This window comes from Lycorma delicatula, chromosome 4 (genome assembly GCF_047948215.1).
Source record: "Lycorma delicatula isolate Av1 chromosome 4, ASM4794821v1, whole genome shotgun sequence".
Taxonomy (NCBI): Eukaryota; Metazoa; Arthropoda; class Insecta; order Hemiptera; family Fulgoridae; genus Lycorma; species Lycorma delicatula.
In genome coordinates, this window is record NC_134458.1 from 76,848,853 (window position 1) to 76,874,524 (window position 25,672).

General features: G+C 27.8%; 1 protein-coding gene across 4 annotated transcripts in view; it reads right to left on the bottom strand.

Moving 5' to 3' along the window:
• LOC142323570 (catenin delta-2-like) overlaps positions 1–25,672 on the bottom strand; it is a 172,659-nt gene that overhangs the window by 50,493 nt on the left and 96,494 nt on the right. For 3 of the 4 annotated variants that reach the window (XM_075363377.1, XM_075363376.1, XM_075363379.1), the window contains exons 7-12: positions 25,047–25,208; positions 16,261–16,386; positions 13,766–13,825; positions 8,683–8,844; positions 3,924–4,143; positions 1,721–1,874 (exon numbers count right to left, since the gene is read on the bottom strand). In XM_075363377.1, coding sequence (XP_075219492.1) covers positions 1,721–1,874; positions 3,924–4,143; positions 8,683–8,844; positions 13,766–13,825; positions 16,261–16,386; positions 25,047–25,208 — 884 coding nt within the window. The remainder of the gene's footprint in view (positions 1–1,720; positions 1,875–3,923; positions 4,144–8,682; positions 8,845–13,765; positions 13,826–16,260; positions 16,387–25,046; positions 25,209–25,672) is intronic. The other variant, XM_075363378.1, reaches the window with a different exon arrangement.

A 25,672-nucleotide genomic window follows, 5' to 3' on the forward strand; every position in this document is an offset into this window, starting at 1 on the left:
ACTTTCTTGAGAACTCTAGTTGAAATAAATGTTCTTTAATAAAAAACAGAAGAAAAAATAATACTTAACAAATCTGTTTAAAACCTTTTTTCTGAATCAGAAAACACTGCCAACAAAAAATTCAATAAAAGTCTTATCAGCCAATTAAAAATCTGTAAGGTTGAGTGAGTCTGCTGACTTCTTAATCCAAAATCATTCAATTTCTCTGGATAACAGACCTTTTTCAAGGTAATGTTAAAAAAAAAAACAATCACCACAATGAACTACAGATATCAATTACAAAGACTAGGTCATTCAGATTATCACTTTAAAGACTAGGAAACAAATTATCCACCTTTCTTCATATTTATGCATCTTGCTATAAACCTGCTTTTAAAATCAAACATCAAAATAAATAAAAATTCTGTTTCATTAGTTTTTATATATTTGTTTCCATTTAAAAGTAATTTATTATGATACCACACTTTTCCCAATTAGTATTTGCTAAAAACATTGGTTTGATATATTTTTCTATCCCTTTCTAACCTGTACTAAAGTAATCACACAATAAAACCAAATATAAAAAATGTTCAATAAAAACATGTAAAATATGAGTTTTTTCCCAAACAGGAAGAACCTTCAATGAGTGGTAGGGTAAGTAAACAGCACACAGAGATTTTTATTCCATTCTTTTCTTTTTTCCCTTAAACATTAACCTCAGTCAGGTAATGTATCACTATAAATCTACCTTCATCTTCTCCCACCACTAATCTTCTTTAAAAAATTATACTGCTATACATTTATAGAGTTATACCGCTTATTATTATGCTTATACTTCTTTATAAATTATACTTTTGATGTTGATAACATTAACTGTTAAATATATATATATATTTTTTTTTAATTTAACATTTGTAAATAGTAAAGCTATTTAAGTTTCACCACATTCCATCCGTATTTAGTAATTTCTTATTACTTTTCGTATTAAAAAAAAAATGAATTAATAAATAGTAAACAGATCAGCTTCTTACAAGATTAATTAATCCAAGAAATTGAATTAGATTCCCCTTTGTTCTTAAATGTCTGTTATAAAAATTATCTAAAACATACCAATAAATTCTAAGAAATTTACTGATTCTTTACTTACTAAACTTCCATGATACATATGCAATGTATGAAGTAAAAATACATATTTAAACACAATTTGCCAACTCATATTTGTATAATCTTACTTGCTCTTGCACTGTGTTTTTATTACACCATTAGCCTTTATAACTTTATCAAATGTAGGTATACTTCTCATATTATCAACATACATATAAATTCAACATATTCATCAATTACACTAACTCCAAACAGCAAATGCATGTCTATACAATAAAACGTACCATAAATTCAAACAATTATAAAATGCCCTGTTACATCTCTGATACGCAGTTGACATTAAAAAAAATTACTGTATAAGCAAACTTGGACATTTATAGAAAAATGTTAATTCCTTTTTTTTTTTGTATACACATAGAAATGTTTAAAATGCCCTAAAATAACAATAACTTACTCATAAAGAGCTTATTGCCTAAAAGTTCTGATACAGACAAATAATACTTATAAATGTATAAGATAATTCAAGTAATGTATAAATTCTTACATTATATAATTTTTACAATATCTACAAATAAAAAATCACATTCTTCAGGATGTCAATATAAATCACAAACTTTCTAATATAATACTAATTTACCTCACAAGAGGACAGATTCCACAAGACTCCTGTAACCAGTTCTTTAACATCAGCATCAGTTGACTTCCTTAAAAGATTCATTAAAAATGGGATACCACCAGCATTTTTTATAGCTCGTTTATTCTCATCATTCTGGCGACCATATGATAAATTTCTGAAAAAAATGTGAATGTTGGTCAGTTTAATACAAAAATATTAATTTACAAACAATTAATCTTAAAACATTTTTTTCTTTGCATTCACATAATGTAATGAAATCATTCTTTACAACTAATTACATAATATTTTTTAAATCAATCTTTATCTATCCTTAAAACATCTTTTTCAATAAAAATAAATAACAAAGTTTTATTAAGACTAAACTACACAGAAAATAATATAAAATTTGGCATTACTAATCTATGTGAATGAATAAATCAACTGAAATAAAATTTAAAAGATTATAGGTTATACCGAGAGTAATTTCTGTTAGTCATTTTCTTTAGCCATCAAGTCAAACATTTTGGTTTAGTACCACTAGATAGAGGTAAAGTGCTACACTATATGATCGAAATAATTTCTTTACTTCTAGATGTTGTATAAACACATATATGAGGGAGAAACAAGCAACAATCATGGAGTTCAATCAAAGAAGTATGTACCAAGGGAAATACACAAATTGATCAGGAAATGCTTGGTGAAGTAACAACTGATGAGAGTATTGTGAAAGAAAAAATGGGTAAACTGTATAATGGAAGGCAAAGTAGCTAAGGAAAACAAAAACAAGAAGGGGCGACATAATTATTGCAGATGACATATCACTGAGGAAATTGGCTGTAATCAAACAAATGTTGAGTAGACTATATATATCACTTTGACTGTGATTATATGCAGGAGGTATGCACCAAGGGGGTTGAATTAAAAGATGGTTGAAACAGGAAATTGCTCGCATGCTGAATACAGTTAGCAAGATATATAATAAGACCCATAAGAACACTTTTCAGTATTTCATTTACAGATGTAGAACACTTTCAACTATAAAATCTGGAGTCCAAGAATCAATCCATGGAATGTCAACCCTCCAAATCCCCTTAACAAAATTCTAAAATCAGTATTATACAAATATCCGGTAAAATTTATAAAAAAAAAAAAAAAACATGGATAGAGGATAAATTACTTCCCTTGACATTTTAGAACATGGAACAATGAACAGCATATCTTTATTTTATTACTGAAAATAAAATGTATATATGAAGAAATCAAATCATAAAAAAAAGTTTGATGCAATTTAACAATGCGTGACCATCCCTTACTTCTCTGACAACATGATATATTTTTTCACAAACATGATTAGTAAAACATCAGCAGCCAGATTCAATACCTTCAGACTTTCAGTTGTTCTGATGGATGAGGGGAATGAAGGAAAGTCTTTGGGATGATGTCTTGATGACGCAGGTAATATGGAAAATGCTTTCAGTAGATATGATAAATAGGAAAGCTGGTGCAAACTCACCTCCACTCGTGGAGAATACTATAAGTAGTAAAAGTACCACTAATGATCAAGTTACACAATATATCTATATAGTTGTACAGGTCTTGGATTATTTATAAATGGATTAAGATCTGACGGGCATTACTTTCAGGACTAAATTCATAAATTTAACAGTTTTATGGCTGTAACATGATTGATATATCAATGAATTCTCAAAAAATTTAATTATAAAACACATACAACTTTTTATTATATTTTTGAAACTAAATAAATATATTTCATTAAAAATAATTTTATACTTTTACAATCAATTAGGAAAACTAGGGATCACTAAATTGCTTAATCTTGGAAATGGAACAAGTAAAAGATTCCCCTAATTGTTCTAGTCTCAAACTACCTTCATAATACAATAAAACTAAGTAAGAAATACAATTGTAAACTACCAAAAGTTTACTTTAACATCAAAAATTTATATTTCAGAAAATTTCAATTTACTTTAAATCTACTGTGACCTCCTTAAAACTTCTGAAAAATAAAAAATTAAACCATCCTAGAGGGAAATTTCATATACTGCAAGGTAAACTTTGTGTTTTTCCTTCATGTGGTCTAGAGATGTTCTATTGCAACAGAAAAGATGTAAGAACAATAAGATCCCGGTTTAATCCTACAGAACTTTAAAAGTAGTCATCCGCTTAATATACAATCACCAAGTAGATGCATATTTATTATTACCTTAATGCCCCACAAGCATTTCTGTAAACATCAGGACTTTCATGATTTAGTAATTTAACTAAAGGAGGAATTCCACCCAATGTTCTTGTTTTTTGCTTATTTGGATCATCCATGTAACATAAATGCTGGAGATATGCTGCTGCGTTAGCTTTAATAACATTGTTGGGATTACTAAGAAAACTAATAACTTCAGTCAGATTTGGATCTCTCCATCGCATACCTAAAAAATAAAAAAAATAAACATCTATAAATAAATAATGAAAAAAATCTGAAAAAATTAATGACAGAGCTCAAAGAAAGCGGGCAAGAACACAAATACTTCACAGATATGCTGCTCACACACAATATTATACAAATATAACAAATTAAAAAGAAATAAAAAAGAATAACAGGTAAATTTTAAGGAATAATCATGCTAATTTTAAAAACAATTTTGCCATATAGCATCCAATAGAACCCAGGCAATTTTCTATTTTATTTCCAAAATTTTGGGATCATATCAGTTTTTCATTATATTACTAGTTACTGGCTGTTTCGGGTCTGCATCTGCATCATTATCATTATGTTTTATAAATCTATCAACTCTTAAGAAAACAAGTAATAAAATGTAAGACACCTGTGGTCTAAACTAAAAATATTATCGTAAGGAACTATAAAATTTAAAGCATGAAATCACATGATATAGCCAAAATCTACCTACTAGTTCTTATTCTTAATATGTAATTTCTAAGAAGAGATAACAGAACTCGATAATGGAATGTAAAAAAAAAACATTTATTAGACTGCAAATCTATAAAAAGAAATACAATCCAGTATCTAACAATATTTTGAAAATTATAAGGAAGGGTTGCGGTTATTTGTTAATGGTTTGAAATGTTAAAAAGCTATAAATTACATAAAAAAATTAATATTACTTTGCAGACAGTAAGTCTCAGCTTTTATATAACTCTGAATTCATGAATTCTGTTTATTTACAAATTAAACTAGCAACAAGTTAACTGTATAAAAGTTAAAAAATAAAATAAAAATAATAACCGATCATGGGAAGGTCATATTATCTTAATTATTGAAATGATGTGATATTTACATAATTTAAAAAAAGATTATACAACTGATGTAGTTAATGATGCAGATTAAATTTTGAAGTTATAATTAACTGACAGTGCAAAGGGCTTTGTAAGTTAAGACACATTTTTCAAAAGAAACATGCTTTTTATATTTTTAAAACATATTATCATTTTATATAAAGTGATCAGTACTAAACTGCTAACATTTTTTCATTAGAAAAAATGTAAAAAATGATCACTTCCTAAACTGCTAAAAACTAACAAAATAATTCTAAAGCTAAAATATGCTGGTTGACAAGACCAGATCAGGTTTTAAAACCCATGTACTCTAATAATCTGATAACAAACAGACAATAATCAATACTACTAAAAAGTTACATAAAATTGGAGTTTGGAAACAAAAGTGCAAAAATGAACACACAAAAAAATAACTATGTGCAACAAATACAACAGATTTATAGATTTTGATTAACAACATTTTTTAAAATAACAGTAGGTAACTTAAAAAAGCACTCAAAACAACAGATTTCAGAGAAGAAAACTTATTTATAGATGTAAAATGCAAAAATTTCACATTTTTGTAAATTACTGTCACAAGCAAAATCAAAATTCATTACATATAAAGATTACAATAAAGAATTCTGTCAGTAAGTTAGAAAATAAAAAACAATAATACTTTTTAAAAAAACCAGCTGTTTTTATCTGTCTTTTTGTTAATAATTTTACAAAAAAAGCTTACTGTTTACCTCTAATTACAAATTCCTGTTACACTATAACTACTTGTAGAAAGAGGAAGAAACAGTGCGAATTTTTTTAGACTGTTAAAATTTAAGTGAATATTTTTAATCTATGATAATTGTTAGATAATTGTAAATAACTGCATAATGTGTAAACCAAGATCTTTCATTACACACATTTAATATTTTAAAAAGAAATTTCTTTTAAAACTTTCATACATTTATGCAGTTTTTTAAGGTTATCAAATTTTGAAATCAGGAGTGTTTTATCTAGATGCATACTGCATAATTGTAATTGCATGATAAATTACCAATTCTAGAGCGAGCAGTTACCATATTTTCTCTGACTGACTCAAAAGAGTTCTCACAAAACATCTTGAAATGGAAACCTTACGGAAAAAACAAACGTTGTAATAACATATATTGCCGTGAAATACTTAAATATTGCTGCTAATAAGTAGCATCATAAAAATAAAATTCACGAATGTTGTATTAAAAAAACTTATTCCTCTTTTGTTATCAGAAGACATGTAAGCAGATTAATATTTAAAAAAGAAAATTATAAAAATCTTAATATTTTTAAGTGTAAATGTTAATACATTCATTCCCTAAACTCAGTTACAAAGTTCAGGTGCATTTTTAATAACTAAAATTACTTTATAAAAGAAACCAATCAATTACTTTTGTAGTGATAGTCGTTATATGAGTGCTTACACATTATAATATGGAAGATGTAACAAGAGGTTACTTAATCTCAAGTCACTTGAAATAAACTCAGGGATGACATCGAAAATATTATATATAATTTTGGTTAATTGTATGTAATATTTGAATACACTATTAATTTTGTGCTAATGTGTGAATAATTCTTTTTTTAACATTAATAACCACCAAATCTGTTACCTTACTTAAAAATGTACTCTAAAATTATTATCTAGCTTTTAGAACATGGTTTGCAATTTACTATCCTTAATAAGAGAATATTGTTGTTATTTAATACATATAAGAAGAATGCACTCATGACATACTATCTTAAAAAATGAAAATGAATTAAAAATAAATTTGTAAAAATATTATTTGGATAGTAAAATAAAAAAAAAAAAAAATAATAATGTAAAGAATCAATGAATTCATGTAGTCTGGTAGAGCCATTATCTAGAATTCATCATATTTTAATTAAGAAAACAAAAAAGAAGAAAATTTAAAAAATAAAACAATAGTAAAACAGAAATAGAACATTTTATTACTACTTTATATTATAATAAGTAACATCCTTTAAACAGGTGAAATAAAAAGAACAGGGTCTTAAGAACCAGTAGTAAAATTAACGATGCAGTTTGGCAGTAAAGCAGCACTTCTCACTATTAATCCATTATACTAATTCAATTAATCAACATACAAAAATAATGTAATTAAGGTGTGTACAGAAATCACCCCTAAAAATCTGGTCTTGACAGACCATTAGCTGTTATATAAAATCTATGCAGAACCAGAAAGATATTCTTGGCCAAGTGTTATAGGATAGGAACAGTTCCTTTCTCCGTAGCTTATGTTACAGATTAATGAATGATATTCACTGGGTAAGATAAAAATGTTAATTAAGTGTACATTACAAAATGTTAATGTACACTTATTTACTCCACAATTACCACTTTAAGTACTTGAGTACAAGATTAATACGTGGAAATACTTCCCTAAGTTCCACACAAGTAGAACCTATAGGAACTGTAGGACTATGCAGAAATTATGGGAGCAAATCTCATGCATGGTTGTTTATGACCTTCATCCAGGAGTTTGAAAAAAAAAATATATTAAATCATGCATGTTATGTAATAGTAAACATATTGCACGGCAGTGCAAAAAAAAAAAATTAACAATTTGATGACTGAATATGAGCTAATGTGTTCTGTAAAGCAATAGAGGCTGAAGTGACATTTATCAATTACAAGTGGATTACTGAAGACTGCAGTGAATCAACAAGTAGATCACCAAAAATAAGAAAAAGTTTTATGGAAACTGCAAGCTTAAATCTAGTAGAGGACAAATATGAGGAAAAACTACCACAGAAAGTCAAAACTGGTTAACAGTAATAAAGCGTTTCAAGTGTTATGAATCGAACTACCAAAACGATAGGATCTGGGCAATCCCTTTAACTGATAGTTCAAAATGATAAATATGATCAGAAAATTTCTACTTTACACCAAAGAAAATGATACAGATTATTAAAGAAGGGGAATAATGAATACTTCAGGAAAATTGTTTTGTCAGAAAATTAAATTGAATTTTTACAAGACATTAATTACACTGATCTGAACGAGATTTTTGTCCATATCAGCAACTGATTATGATCTAATTATATTTTACAATCAACAAACAGATAACAACTCAAGACAATAAAACAAATTATAGCAGACCTCAGCGACACAAATTTACATTTGTGTCTTACATAAAAATGCATTTTCCAACAGAAGAATAAAAACTTCATTATACCAGACCAACAAAAGTTTAGAGGGAACAAAGAGAAAAGGACAACAACTCAATTAATATTTCATACAATTCATTAGGCAAAATTTATAAAAGGATCTTTTTATTTTTACAAGTACCCTTTGCATTATAAATAACTATTCACTATCACAGACAATTTACATAACTAGTGCATTAAACTCATATTTTATTTAAAAAGGTATGCAAAAATGAGATGTGCAGTTAACTGAGAAAATTAGAAAAAAAATTCTGATTTGATGGTTATTAAAAAAAAGCAATGTTGAATGAAAAACCATGGTTAAAAGATTACTTTTTTATTATACAACTAAATACAATTAAAAAAAAATCATAATTAAGCATCAAACCATTAACTACCAGAATCACCAAATTATCATTATCATTATCATTATCATCACCACCACCATCACCATCACCAAATCACACATTATCAAACATATGCGTGGTACAGACCCCTCTGTTCGTCATCAACTGAAGGTGATGTTTCCTCTTGGTAAACCGGCCTTCTCATAGGTCTCAATTCATTATCATCATAATTTCTTGGATCACCATTTGTACCGTAGGTACCATAAGGAGAAACTGGACCATATCCATAAACTATTTTTGAATCATCACCTGATTTAATACAATCCACATACCACAGATGATTACTTAATGCCAATTATTAAATTAAGTAAAAATTGATTACCCACATTCATATAAGCAACAAGTGAATACTATTACACACACACAATAAACATTGCAATGCTCAAAATAATATTTTGAAATTCAGAGATTACTAAAATTCAAAATATTATTCAACCTTTAAAACAGATCATCCAAAAAAATTTACAAACCTAAACCTTATAAACTATTGAAAAATTTCCTTGTTTCCTTTTAAAAAACAAAAAGAATTTAAGTTTCAGCTGGCATACACACAAAATTCAGACCAGACAGATCCTTAACACAGAAAAACTATTGAAACACCTTAAAATACCTAATTTTTTAATGAAAAAAATAAAAATTAATTAAAAACAACCCAGGTAATATTTAGTGAAGCATCCATTTATAATAAAAGTGGCCTGTAAAGATAAATTGCAGTATTATAGATTTTGGAGGGACAGGAAGAGAAAATCATGAGTATATGCAATAAAACTGCTTATAGTAGTCACCAATTAATTTACGAAAATATATTTTATAATCTAAAAAATATTATCGGAAATTTGTAAATACATAGTCTTTTTCTATTTGTGCACAAAACATGACAAAATCATACTAATTTTATTTAGCTAGTCTTTTTCTATTTGTGCACAAAACATGACAAAATCATACTAATTTCATTTAGCTATAAATACTGGCAACAAATGGTGTCAGTGTGAAAATTTTCTTACAATACTGTAAGATATATGAGCATAGCTAGAACTCCATTTGGAGTGTACTAAATCTGTTATGTTAACTGAAAATGTTAATTACAGTAATGCAAGGTGTTTATATAATCTGAGCTCTTATGAAGATGCTGAATTTTCACAACATAGTAATTCTAGAGTCTAAAAATAGAAATTAAATATTCTGTTGTGATTTCCCCATACGTGCTTATACTACAAGAAGAGAAATATCAGCTAAAAAATTTGTTATCTCAATAACTATGAGCAAAATTTCATCAAAGTTACAGACAGTGAAATAGCTATCATTTTCAGGTGCGAGTTGTGAATTAAGTAGGATCACTTAGAACCATTATAGTTATGACACTATACAAAAATACAGAATATCTAGTGGAGTTATTTAAACTTTTAATTATTTTAACTCTCAATATTTAATGGAGTTAATTAAGAGTTATGACTCTTTAATTACTAACCCACTTAGTTTTGATGCATACAATATATTAGTTTCCTGCTATTTCTCCATTAGAATGCGATAACACACTCTCCTTCCAACTAAGCTTTCCTCAGTTATTCATTTAAAGAGGAGCACTGAAGATCAGATGCTAATCTTTATTTTATCCTCACCACTTATCAAAACAGCCTTTCTACATAGTAAATATTTAATTTTTATTAAAGTTACTTTTTTCCATTGTTTCAATCTTTGTTGTTTTGATTATTAAAGCTAAATTTTGAGTATGTTTTATTTTTATTTGTTTAGACAAAGGTAGGTAGAGACATTATTTGTATTCTTCAAGAAGATGAGCATGATACAGACATGGATGCAGATTAATTATAAGAAGAATAAGTGGATGATATTAGCACAGATTGTGATTTTGTACCTAAACTTTATGACTTAAGAGAAGATCCAAAAACAGAGACTGTACAAGAAATACAAAAAGTGGAAGTTATTGAACAAGAAGAAAAAGACAAATAAAATTAATATAGGGAAAAAATAAACCTGAAGAGAATGATAGTTCAGTTACTTTGATTCAAAAGTTGATTAAAGGAAAAAATGAATTTATTTGGAAACAACCCATTCAATGGGAAAAATACCAGCTAAAGATAATGTTCATATTTAACCTGGACTAAGCGGGGAAGCCTGGAATAGCAAAGAACCAATGGAATGTTTTAACAAACTGTTCATGGATGAAAAATAACAAATGTAGAAAAAATCTACTATATCAGAATCTTCAATGAATGAGCTGTAATTATCTATCTAGATTGCTAATTCTAGCAGCTGTAATAAAAAGTAACCATCTGAATGTGAAACTTCTTTATCATGACGTGTATTCAAGGACAAAATCCATAAGGACAATGATTGAATTGATTTGAATATCAAAGGGAAGATTTAACTTTTTTCCTGAACTGTCTAAGATCTGATGATAGAGAAACTAGAGAAGGAACACTCATGATGACTAAACAAGACTCTATTTCACAAATCAAGGGAAAATTACTAGAAAACTGTAAAACCAATTACAAACCTGCATATTTCAATGTGATGATATGTTGACTAATGCGAGACCACACTTGGGTAAATCACTGTATTTTTCAATGAACCTGCTGAGAATTATTTTGCCAAACAGGTGATCATGTCAGTAAAGGGAAGTAACAGGAACCTAATGATGGATAATTGGTTCACAAGCTTTATTAATACAAAAACGTTTTAAGCCAAGACAAACTTACTTTGATCAGAACTAAAAACAATAAATCAACTCTTAATTCTTTTGTTAAAAAAAAAAAAGGAAAAAGCTACTGCTATCTCATTCAAGCTGAAGAAAAACTTGTTCTTTTTCATCTGCTCATAACAATGCATGAATGAATAAGCAGTCAAAGGAAATGCATTTCTTGCTTAAACAAAACTTAAGGTGAAGTTGATGTTTTTGATCAACTGTGCCAGCCAAAGCACTAACTCTGGAAGAAACAGAAGTTGGAAATTGGCCTATTTTTTAATACGAGGGCGGTCCAGAAAGTAACTTACATTTGTGGCTAGCGTGGAGATGGGTGGGGATAGAGCTACCATCTTGGTGTCAAAACATTTCTCACTCAGTACACATCAAGCTGTCGTAGCGTGCAGACTGTGATTTTTCTACTTTGTTCGTTGTGAATTATTGAAATGTGCGCTTCAATAGAAAATCCTGCAAGTTGTAAGGTGCGTTCAGTGATTAGGTTTTTACTGGCAAAAAACCTCAAACCAATTGAAATTCATCGGCAACTTTGTGAGGTGTACAGAGATGGAATAATGAGTGAGGGTGGAGTGAGGCAGTGGTGCATTCAGTCTAAAAATGGCCGCACCAATGTTCATGATGACTGCAGTGATCAGCCTACACTTGTGACTGATGAACTAACCATGAAAATCAATGATAAAATTCGTGAAAATTGCTGCATTACGATTATGAAACTCTTGCTTCATTTCCCCCAAATTTCACAAAGTTTACTGCATGAAACTGTATCAGGGAAGCTTGATTATCATAAGTTTTGTGCAAAATGGGTGGCAAAATCTAAGGCGCCAGATTTCTACAGAGAAGGAATTGAAGAGCTTATGCATTGTTATGATAAGTGCCTCAATTTAAATGGCGACTATGTAGAAAAATAGTTTAAGATTGTCCTTTTCAAATGTATATAACAAAATTTCTGTTTTTTATTTGGTTGGTTTTTTTATTTCAAAGCATAAGTTACTTTCTGGAAAACCCTCGTATATTAAATATCATATACTAAATTTCTTTGCTGTTTACAATAAGAATTTTTATTCTGAAGAAAACATATTCCTAGATTAGAATTTTTGCTTTCTATATATGGATAGCTATGTGAACTATGACAAAGAGAACTGGTAATTCTTTCAACTCTTCCATCTCATTTATGATATATGATCAGAAAAATTCTAGACGGGCAAAGAAATAACTCGAACAGTATCTGGAATCAGTCTGTGGCTACTTCTCAAGAAGTAACTCAAAAAATATGATACAAAGTAATGTGTGCATATTCCTCGGACACTCAGAGAAAGCATACCAATGTAGAATGCAAAAATAACAAAAACCTAATTTGTGGAGAACATCAAAGGAAAATCTGCTTTAAACAGTAATCATATTTATACTATAATAATTAAACAGTTGTTTTATGATTTCTAAATGTTCCTGTTTATCATTATCAATAATGCTCTATGTAAAAAAAAAACAATTTTAATATTAATATAAGTAAAAAATGAAGCAATAAATACAAAGTAATGAAATCAAAAAAGTAGAAAATAAATATTCAAATGACAGTAAGTTTTATTTCAAGGTTATGTGAGTAAATTTTACAAATGGTTAGCAGTAACATATAATTTGAGAATGATATTAAAGCTAAAAAATTTCATCAACTTAATTATCATCACCATAATTGAACAATCATCATGATAATATAATGACAAAACTTATGACTGGTACTGATGACAAGACTACAGACATTGTGTCTTTGTAAATTTTAATTCATCAGGTAGAAATTTTATCACAACTCGATACAACAAGATAGAATAAAAATAAAAAAATTAAGTGAACTATGATGTTAAATTTGCTAAAAAATTGTGCCAGAAAATCTGTTAATATAGTAATAACTTAGACATTGTTTAATTTACTTATCAACTATTAAAAAATTTATTAAGTTGTAGATTTATAAAATTCTCTGAATCTGGCTCTTCTGATGATCCTGCATTATATTCAATATAAAACTTATCAAATCAGTTATCATATAAATCTCAAATAAGGAAGCAGTAAAACTAAATATAACTAAACTACAAAAAATGTACTATGAAACATTTCACAAATATCAAGTAAAATTACACAATTAATATAAAAATACTGTCTCATGTCAACATTAAAGCAATCAGATCACATAATATTACTTTATCTTCTAAAAATCTAAAAAAAAAACTTTCATTACAGTAAGTCAGAACGTAGACTACTTTTAAATAATTTAACGAAATTTGAGGCAAGTGGAACAATAAGTATTACTCTTATATCACACGACTAAAAAAAACCAAAAAAATTCTAATACAGGAACATAACACTATTATTTTACAATAACATTAAAATATTTATATTACATTAATTATGATCTATAACTGTATTTCAATTATTATTACTAACTATATTTCAACATACCATGGGGTATTTGTGAAGGTTCCCCAGAATCATCAGTGTTCCATGTATTACTGAGCTGGTCTAAAAAAAGAAAGAGAAAACAGCATGTTAATTACAATTATCTACAAAAACAAAATACAATGAACTTTGTTCAGTTAATAGCAATAGTAATACCATTAAATTTTTTCACACGTGTTAAAAACAACACTAAAAGGATAAAAGTGATCAAGGTCTTTTTTGCTGATGACTGTATCATTCTACAGCTCTAATTTGTTCCTGCAACTCTATACCTGACTGTTAACGTTTAGTTTTCATAGACAATGTCAGTGTGTGCTCACGAGTACATAAAATAAACATAAATGAGATTGAAATATCACTTGATACTTTTTTTTTAGTAGCTAATGGATTATCAGGATTGATTTTTGTTTTTAATCTTGATAAATTGTATTTGTGAAAATATAAGTTGCAACTGTTTTATATGTATACAATGCCATTTATCTTACCAACAATGAAAAACATGCATCTGTTTAGATCAGATCTGATAACACTGTTGAAGGTTGCTTTTCCTTCAACAAAATTTTTTAAATACAAGGAAATAAAGAACATCTTATTTGGTCAAAAACCCTTTGCTCACAAAACTAAACAATTTAAATTACTAGGCTTAAAATTAGATACGAGGCTGACATGGTGCCCATATGTTGACAATATTGGTAATAAATGTGAGCGTTGTATTTATCTTATATGCATCTCTTTCATGGATTCTTTCAATACTCTGAAAATGGCTTTTGCTTCTGTTTTGATTACTTTTTAAAATTTTGCTGATGCACTTATACATGTAGCTCTGTAACGTGATAATTATTTCATTTGGTAAGGACAGATTATTTAATTTATTAACGTCATTATCTCATTTATTTTAAATAGATTTTTTATTTATTCCATTTTCAATGACAGATAAAAATTATTTATTATTATTGGCATTAGCCAATGTTAATAAATGCAAGCATTCAGTGAAACTGTATCTAGATCTATAGAAACCAATTTATTAACATGGTTTCAAGCAGTGGTATTTTATCTTCACTTTAGATCATTTCATTTACAGGATGCTGATCCGAAAAATACAGGTGTTGTAGAGCCATCCAGGTTGTAAAAGATGCAGTTTATATTTTTTATTCAGGACTTGATATAAAAAAGTAGTTTTCAATGTTTTAATATTAGTATAAGTTTCATTATGCTTTTGCCGTGCTATTTTTGTTGAAAATTATCAATAAATAAGCATTACAGCAGAAAAACTTATCGACTGCAATATTATGTGACAAGAAACAGTGCTTACTATGATGAGCTTCAGTTTATGATAGATAGTATTATAAAAACCCACTTTAAAAATGTTAAAACTATTAATATAACAGCAGTAGAGAATGATTCAAAAGCTTTGATCACAAGAATATTTTAAGTTTCATTTAGACCCAAAACTGTTTTGTTTAATGTAAAAGGAATGCCTGGAAGCAGACAAACCAGTCTATGGGGTAAATCATTTCTTTCTGAATGTTCACCTCTTTACTATTTTGACTGCTCTAAGAACTATTTCCTATTTGATAGCTATAAAGAAAGCTCAATCTGAAGTCAAGGTGCTCATTACGAAAAGCCAGATCCTTGAATCCTCCAAATAAAAAAAAGCATTGTAAAATATAAATCAAAATTTTATGAGGAAAATAATTAAAAAAAAATTAAATATTGGTATCAGAATTCATGAGTTTTGGTCTCTAGTCTAACTACTTCATCCAAAATAAACTTTGTAAACTTAGGCAAATTTTAATTATTTGTCAAATATTGAATGGCAGTAACAGGGAACCACATGGTTTTTTTGCTGATATTTTGAGCCTTTGCTTTTAGCTCTGGCAGCTAGGGAATTCCAAATAATTGCAAATGTGGTCTTCTCATAATGTGCAGGGTAAGATTTATTTATAACAATTAACATTAAAAATTAAGTTTTTGGATCTTTCCTGTAACAATGCACAAGTGAAATGGTATAACAAGTTTCACATTTTTGGGCAAGTTTAGTAACAACTTATAAACACCTTCCTGTTTCAATCATCATATTCTTCAATTAAGGCATAAAACAACATCACAAGCTCATTATAAATGTAATGCATCCAAGAAAATTAATTAATTAATTAAGCATCAAAGAGAATGCAATTTCATGAAATTTTTGCGCATTTAGTAAACATGATTAAATGTACAGAAAAAAAGTTACATTAAAATTTAAATGTAACTGTGATTATGCTTGAACCTATAATAAAGTTATTTTAAAGATTAATACATGACTACAAACATAACATAAGGAAGTTAAAAAAAAAAAAAATGAATAGAAATGAAGATACAGTACCTGTTAAGGAGAATATAATTTTCTAAAATATGTTTTTCACAAAACACACAATAACTATTAGTTAAGGGGAACTCTATTACATTTAAACAACTAAAAAAACAGCTACTTCACTAATGTAAGTATAATTTAATACCGTATCTGTCAGCCAGCCCTGCTGGAGAAGGAGTAATCCTATAATGATCCGGACGAGGAAGAATGTGCGTACCTTCCAATTCATCATAACCTGGTGACGGGAATGGGGCGCCTTTCCTTAAATAATCTGAAAAGTACATAATCCGTAAATGTGATAAACAGTAAACAAAAAACTACAGGCTATAAAAATGGCAAACAAAAATTAATAATACATTAAACAAATAATAACATTATTTAATAGCCAAGATAAAAAAATCATAGTACTTATTATTTTCTGATATACTGCTTGTTTAATATTTTAATCAAATAGAATACCATAGTAGATGATTATAAAAATTATAATCATACCTTGTAAAAATAAGTATTACCTTACTTTTAGTTTAAATAATTTTCTACTGAAGAACTGAGAATGCTTTCACAAATTTTCTGATCTAGTATATTCAGGTCAGTTACACAGTACAAATTTTGCAGAACAAACTGAATCAAGCACACTGAAAGTGAATTAGGATTCAACAGAGTAGTTCAAATTCATTGGTCAATAAAGTCCTGTCAAAAATCCTTGAAAATTTGGATGATCTTTATCACTTCTAAATATTGTGGTTAAATGTTTATACTATTTAAGAATTTCAAGAATGCTATTCAAGGAAATTTTGACAAAATTTTAGAGTATGATGAGGGATAAATTGTATACATAGAACACTGGAAATAAAGAACATGACAAACCCAAAAGGGATACACAAAAGTTCTATAGGTTGATTCAATAGTATTTCTTATTTTTAAAAATTGTTAATTCTGAAATTTATATATTAACTATAATTAATAATGGTAAAAGAAAAATTGCACTAAAAATACAAAAAGTAAATTTATATTAAATTATAATCAAATTTTAAAGGAAAATAAGACAAAATGTTGGAAAAGTGAAAAAAAATATTAGTAACAAAGGTTTCACATAACAAATAATGAGCAAAATTGAAAACAACCCTACATATTGAGAGGTTCATAATCCTTCTATGAGGAGATGTTACCTAATTCCACTTATTATTCTTTTTGTTATCCTTGGATCACCTTCTTCTAAAGATAGGTAGCAAGTAATTAGATTAACGACCACATTAGCTCTTGCCTGCAAGCCTGAAGAGTTGATGTCTGGAGGAGCTTGCAGCCACCACTTTGGAGAGGTAATGACAGGAGAGTAATATCTTGTCCCGGGATTCAATATTAATCCAGTGGTTGCATAAGGCCAAACTAGGGGCATGGAGCATACTTAAATATTGGGTACATCCAGGCCTCCTACTTGTACTACATTCTAAATTAAATTTTCACATTGTAGTACTTCAAAATATCACTGTAATTTAATAACTCATTATTTAAAAAAATAATAAATATCTTGAAAAGTGTTTCATTTTTTCTTTCAGAATAAAACAATGTTTTGTTCATAAAATACCATGAAATACAACATTAAGAAAGCAAAGACCACTGAAACGACACACCTCATTCTATTCATACAAATATATCAGGCTACTCAAAAAAATACAAAATAAAAATGTTACAACTAGAAATTCTTGCAACAATAATGGAAAAAAATTGTTACTGATGTAGAAAAAAGTTAACAAAAACTACTAATAAAGGGAAACACCATGTACACTGTTTAAAACACATGAATATAATTAAAATATAAAGTTTTAATTTCAAGCTTAAAATAAAAAAATTGACTGATAAAAATAAAAAAAATAAAACTGTAACTACTTAAATAGAGCTTAACATAATACAAACAAGCATTTCTTTAGTTTTATGGAGTTCAAGCACAAATAAACCAAACTTTATAAAAAAATATATAATGAAGATATGAAGCAGCTATTCATATTAAATTAATTTTAGGTCAACATTTCTATTCTTAATAATGACAAAACTGATTGAAGTTTATCATCATAAACTTCAATGTCATATATGTGATAATTTTTCCTTTCTTGAAATTTCTTTGATATATATATATCAAGTAGTTACACAAGGAAGGCCTGCCAAAAGCAAAACTTCTTAAATTTTTATGAGGGTACAAAATTTAAAAAAGAATTACAATATAACAAAGATAAAGCCTCAACTTTCTACACTGCATCAACACAATGCACCTGATTCTAAATTTCATTATGACAAAAACAACAAACAAAATACTCATAACAAAGACCAACACATGTTATCTCTCAATACAAAAAAAAGACCAACACATATTATCTCCTAATAACAAAAAAAAAGAAAGGAATTTTCATCCGTGTTCTAAACTGCAATACAAAAATATTCAAAGACTCATCGGTCTAAGATAATGAACTTAAAAGTATTAAGTGCAATGTTGAGTTTACAACCAAAAACTTACAAAAAAACCCTTTTATAAAAAGTATGGGAAAGAAACACAACTCTCATGGTAGAATACATTGCAACACAATACACAAGGCAAAACCTTACACTAAAACTTACCCAACTGTATATAACATTATCATACAGTTTCTGGAAATTAAAAAATAAGTTGTTTACCAATAATCATCAACAAAAAACTATTGCCATAGTATACATTACTCTTCATTAATAAACATTAATCTTTGAGGAGTATACACACAAACTGTTTTAATGACTTGTCTCAACTTTTATAAGTGACTCACTGGTTAATCTTATAATAGACACTAAAAATTAATAAATAAGGTGGTAATTCAATTTTAAGATGGTATCTGGTTTTGTAGAAAACTACACATACAGATAGGCATCCATACATAACCACAACCTTTGAGGCATAGAAGAGTAAAATTGTAAAGTTCCAATCATCCATAACACTAGGTCATCCATCTGAAGAAGTAACAGTTATTTTTATTCAATATTTATGAGATTGGAATGGTCTGACAATTCAATAAAATTACAAGAATTGATTCATCACAAGATTACTTTATCCAGCTCCACACCTACAACCTATACGCTGCTGCTCTGTGTTTCCCATTTGTCACAACTGCCTCCAAAAGTTAGATGACAAGCATTCAACAAGCTATCTTTGTAATTAAAGTGTATTGCTTATTAGTTCAGGCGGTATGTTTTAAAACGGGCATATTTGGACTTTTTCTATATGGTCACTAATTTTTGCTTTAATGCCTCCAGAATATCATCAGAAATGATTATTTTGTTATACGCCAATTGAAAAATGTGTGCTTAAATTTTTATTAAACAAAATATTTAAAAAATCACAAAAATATCCATTTTTTCTCCTATTTCCTTAGATTACTTGATAAATGTTCATTTTAAAGAAAATACCAAGGGAGAAAAAAGTTTTGTTATTAAATTTTACACACAATATCATCAGTTACAAATTGAAAAATATGTTATTATTGATGCAAAAATAGCAAAACTTGTCAAAAAAAGAACAAAACTTTTTGGGAATTTGCCTCAAAGAACTTTTTGATATGACAAAGCAACACACCAAATTTGAACAAAATCAGTCTGACAGTTTTTGCATAATAATTCAACAATCCAGATTAAAAAAAAAAAAAAAAATGCGATTTTTCCAAATTGTGTAGAGCCTGAAATAAAGTCTCTAGACACTTGAAAATTTAATCACGTATAAAAGAACACTCATCAAACTTTCAAATGCATTTTGAAAAAAATTAAATTGATTAATTAGGATAGCCTAGGGAAATTTTCAAACATACTTGCAATTTTAACAAACAAAAATTTTTTTTTAAAATCGATGTCATAAGCTAAAACGTTCAAATAGCATACTGGCAAATGCAAATTGTTGCTAAATATGGGTGTATTAATTTATCGATAATAATTTATTCCAAAAGTTGCACAATGGTGGTCAACTTTAGTTGGTTATATCTCCGAAGATAATTAATGAATCGAAACATTTTTTTTTAAAAAGAAGGATCTTTCCGAGTACTTTTAAGCTGTCCTTTTTAAAATTTAGATAAAAATTTGTGAGGATATTCAATTTGTTTAAAAGCAAAAAAAAATTGCAAGTATGTTTGAAAAATTTTCAAGGCTTTCCTATTTAACAGATTAATATTTTCAAATTGCATTTAAAAGTTTAAGTGCTCTTTTATATGTGATTAAGTTTTTAAGTATCTAGAGACTTTACTTCAGGCTCTACACAATTTGAAAAAATCACATTTTTTTCTTTTAAATCTGGATTGCAAAATTATTGTGTGAAAACTGTCGACCGACTTAGTTGAAATTTGGTGTGTTGTTTTATCATATCAAAAAGTTCTTTGAAGGAAATTCTAAAGGTCCTATATGTAATATAAGTACTAAAAAAAAAATCCCCCCCCCAATTATTTTTTTGACAGTTACTGCTATTTTTGCATTAAAATAATAATGTATTTTTCAATTGGCAACCAATGACACTGTGTGTAAAATTTAATAATAAAACTGTTTTCTCTCTTGATCTTTTCTCTAAAGTTAACAGTTATCGAGTTATCTAGGGAAATAGGAGAAACAATTGGATATTTTTGCGATTTTTTTACATTTTGTTTAATAAAAATTTAAGCATACCTTTTTCAACTGGCGCATAACAAAATAATCATTTGCGATGATATTCTGGAGGCACTAAAGCAAAAATTAGCGATCATATAGAAAAAGTCCAATCCAAAACAGATACCGCCTGGACTATATATGTTTACTACTTTATAATTAATTAAGTTCATATTTTATTTAATTATACACTTAGGTTTTCGTTTATCGCTTACAGGTATCCTTTGTTTTAAGATTTTTTTACTTGTTACTCTTCTTTTTCCTTATCTCCTTTTATACCAAATTAGCTAAACACAAGACCTAAAAGTAATGCCAATCTCAATTCATATTTTAAAAAAAATAAGATCTTATAAGAAAACAAAACTGAAAAATTCAGAGAACCACTTGATGTATGTTTTTGTCAAAACTATCACAGAAGGGAATCATTACGTGACAAGGCTTTAAAACCAGATTAAGATTCTAATGTGGAATTTAAAAATACTAATGAAAATGTTACAAGCTTTGTAAATTACTTGATAGATGGAAAAAATATTACAGGATGTATTAATTAAATATATGCAAAGAAAAATTATGTGTAACCACTTAACTGTTGATTAGATTTTAATGAAACATTTAATAAGTTCATAATTTTAATAAAGAAACTAGATATAATGCAAATTTACAACTGCAATGAGAAAAAACTAAAATTTAAAATAATATCTAAAACAACTGTTAACAAGCTTCAAGGAAAACAAACCATACAGTAAAAGACTCAGAATGATAAGTTGCAAATATTACATGTTGGGAAATCTCCTAAACCTCAAACATACAAATTTCAATGCTATTCGGATACATTGCAAACAGGTTCACCCTTATATATTTTACCAGCTTTGAGTTTTCTTAGTTCCAAAAACTTATAATAACAGGGATTTGCAGCAGTGTAAGACATTTTGAAAAAGCAGACCACTATTTAATAAATAACAAAATGATACAAAATTTTCTCAATGAAATGCACCTGCATAATTCACAACTAAAAAAAAGAAAAAGTTGAATTACTTGAAACACTCTAAATCTTACCAAATCCCCTGTCTAAAATTTGTTAAACAGCTTACATCACAATCCAAATAGTAATGACATGAAAAAAAAACAGAACTGAAATAGTAGACTACTTGAACTTGCAATTCAAGTAATGAAATTAATTTAACAATTTCAGATTTTGGCAAGTTTTCTTCATTTACATTTAATGGTAACATTTAGCATGAGTACTGTAACAATGTAATAAATAAATCTCAAGAATAATAAATACAAACCAATTTGCTGCACTGTGACAAGGAATCTCAAGCATAACAACAAAAGTAATTATTCATGATCAATATTTATAATTTAACATGAACTGATATGTAAATGAAGAGGGTTTTCCATTAGGAAGATTAAACTCTAGGAATATTCTAAAGACCAAAATAAAGAAAAGTTCATAGAGACATAGGTCGCCAGATATGCTTTGTTTTCCAGTTGTGGCTACAAAAAAACATAAGTTAAAATTTATGATTATATTCTATATTAAAAAAAATACTACATTTCTGTATATGTAAATAATTGGGCAAAGTTTTATAATTTGCTAAAATTTTTCTTTAGGTTTCGTGTAAGTAAACTTGGTTCTTAAAACATAAAATAGCATTTTTAGAGATTCTTTTTGGCAATGAGAATTAAATAAATATATAATAAAAAAAGCAGAACAAAATATGAAGAAACAGTGGATTATATTCAAATTAATAGATTTTATGAAGAGTAGGCCAGGCTTTATGCAGTCGACACATCAGTCTCTAGTTTAGTCGTTTGTGCAACTCCTGGACTAATAATGGAGTCCCTAGGTAAGCTGTTATGCTTAATTATAAGGTAATATAAGAAAACAAGTCCTTGGACAGTTCCACAAGCACACCAAGGTCACTCCCTTATGTCTTGATAAAGAAGTAGCAGTCTAGTTGGCTACTAAAAGGCGTTGATATATCAGATAAAACCACAGGATCCGCTGAGCAATCCTCATGGCATTCAATCAAGAAAAAATTAATAAAAATAAAGGAGGGAACAATAAAACAACAGACAGACTGTGATTTGATCATGGTAGACAACCACCTTTCCCACGATAATACTTATTGTATAATAATAATCATTATAATGCTTATTTAAATCTTAACATTTAATAAAACTGAAATAAATTTCAAAACCTGTATAGAACTTAACAAAGAAAATAATATCAACAGCAGTAAAATAATTAATTAAATGGTATTAAAATATTACATTAAAAAAGTATCTACATTTAATTAAAATCAAAAGGAAGTTATATTTTATGATCTATGAGTATATGTGTTAAATAAATTTTTCGTACAGTAAAATTATATTATTTCAATCTTTTAATAGAATGGAGAAACTGTTGAACCTGCTTTTACCATGAAAATTCTCAAGATGAAATAAGTGAAAATCAACCAAATAGGAGAATTTGTAATTCCAAATGATTACTTTTTTCAGAAACTAAGTACTGTGACAATGGGACATTTCAAACAATTACTTGTTCTATTGTTCATATGATACAATGCAGTCCTCAAATTGGCAACTAAAAAATTTTGATTTGTACAAGGATCTCAAACACCAGATACAAGTATGGTGAACTAAAGGCGTTTTTATTCTTTTCATTTATAAAGTGTTTATCTTTAACCAGTTAATAGCGATTTGAAACTAAATCTTATAACTGGTCCACGAGAAAAACAAAAATACTGTAATTTTATTTACAGATGAATCCATTAAGTATCTAGTAACAAATCATCATCATTACAATAAACAAAATTAATAATTTAAAAAGTTATAATAAAAAAATAATTGTTGAATGAATAATTGATACATCTCTGCGACTCCTAATTGAAGCCAAATTATAAATAACTATCCATTTTGTCAAATTATTTTATGTTTACACATAATTGTACTGCCTTATATTAAAATATGAGCATACATTTAGAGCAAATTTTTTGGCAGCCTGTAAATGGAAAAGAAAGCATTTTAGCGTACATGTATATTAACATATTTCTTTATTTAGACCTATAACACATATTCCTTCAGTAAGTCCATTTTTTCAAAGGGCACAACCTATACAGCATTTTATTATAGTTAGTATAAATTATTAACAATAAAATACAGTTAAATTTCTGTAATCATGCAAATTAAAAATTGCAGGATCAAGAGTTTTTCAACGAAGAACGTCTACACTTGTTGAAAATGTAATAAAATTCAAAACTATGTCTAGACAATAGAATTGCTACCACAAAATACTTATTATACCTCATTTCACCTGTTTATGACAATAAAAGAAAACTAGAAAAATTAAAAGATGAGAAATTAACAGCAGAGAGATTAGACAAAGTAAAAAAAAAAAACCCAAAGAAGATACGAGTTGTAAGTCCATAACATTAAGTTAAAACACAAACATTAAAAAATTAAACGTTATAATATTTTATTAATTTTAATAGCCAGACCTAGATCTGGTTCATTGAAGAAGAGAACTGATTAAAATATTGGTAAACAAAATATTAGCAAGAAAAAGCCATTTTATTTAATTAAAATTTTCAAAATAATTCTGTTAACAAATGTTTAAATTATACAAAAGTTCTACTTAATCATATATATAAAACATATTCTTATAAAATCAGTTTATCAAGCCACTTTTTTCATTTTTTCTTAATACATTTGTAATAAAACTTTTAGAATTTAACCTCAACAAATACAATGATTTGGCATTGTCCAATAAACTAAAATCATTGTCTCCTACATCAGAGATTTTTTCTTTGAGGAAATACAGGAATGATGATGTGGGGGTAAAGTTTCTTTGTACTTTAAGCACTGACACATTAAGGGTTAGGCTAGTCTAAGCACTACTTCCTAGCTGATGAAAGTTATCCTCAGCAAGTGAATGGGCAAGAGAGCTAGTAATTGGGTTATAAGTTCAAACTATTTACAGCAGGTGTTAATTTGTAGGAAGTATTTAAATAAGCGAGCAAGATCAACTAGTGTATTACCGGTTTACAAAATCATTTGATAGCTTAATTAATAAATAGGAGTTGAAAAGGCCATGATGAAAACATTTATAACAAGTTTGATAATGCATGATAATATACAACAAAATATTTAGAACTATCACAAACTGCTCCAATATTATGTTCATAGCCATATCTTTGATTATACCTGTACAAATGCACTATACATTACAGATCATTTAAATAGTCATGTGTTCTTCTTTTTTCTTTAATTAAGATGAATTACCATGCTGGGGTGGTGGTGATTCACTTCGTTCACTGGGGCTGGGTGGCGTTTGAGGTTGTTCGCTATACTCCGACTGACCGTATGCAGGATATGAACCTGGGTAAGGCTGATTAGGGTAAGGGTAAGGCTCAAAATCCTGGTACGTTGAGCGATAGGAACGAGCTGGATGAACAAAACAAAAACAACAAAAGATGCAATTAAATATTTTAAATTAGCAAGTAAAATGTAAATAAATTAAATAAAATAAATCAATTAAATATAATATTAAATTAAAATTCTATCTTGACTCGTAAAAAAAAATAAATAAAAAATCTTTTATCTCTAATTATGTGCAAGTTTCCTATACAACTGTGGGTAAAAGTCTATCTTTAACTGAATCAGAAAATTCAAAAACTCTTGAAAGAAGATAACAGTGTAAAAACAAAGTAAATAAATAAATAAAAACTAAAATAACAAGAACATTAAATAAAGCCACTGGCTGAAACTGGACATATATTTATTTGCTTGTAACTCATTATGATGCTACAAAATGACTATTAACATGCATGCACAACCTCAGTCACAAATCAACATGATTTCTATTCTAACTGTATGGTTTAATGATATGTTCTTATAGAAAAAATAAA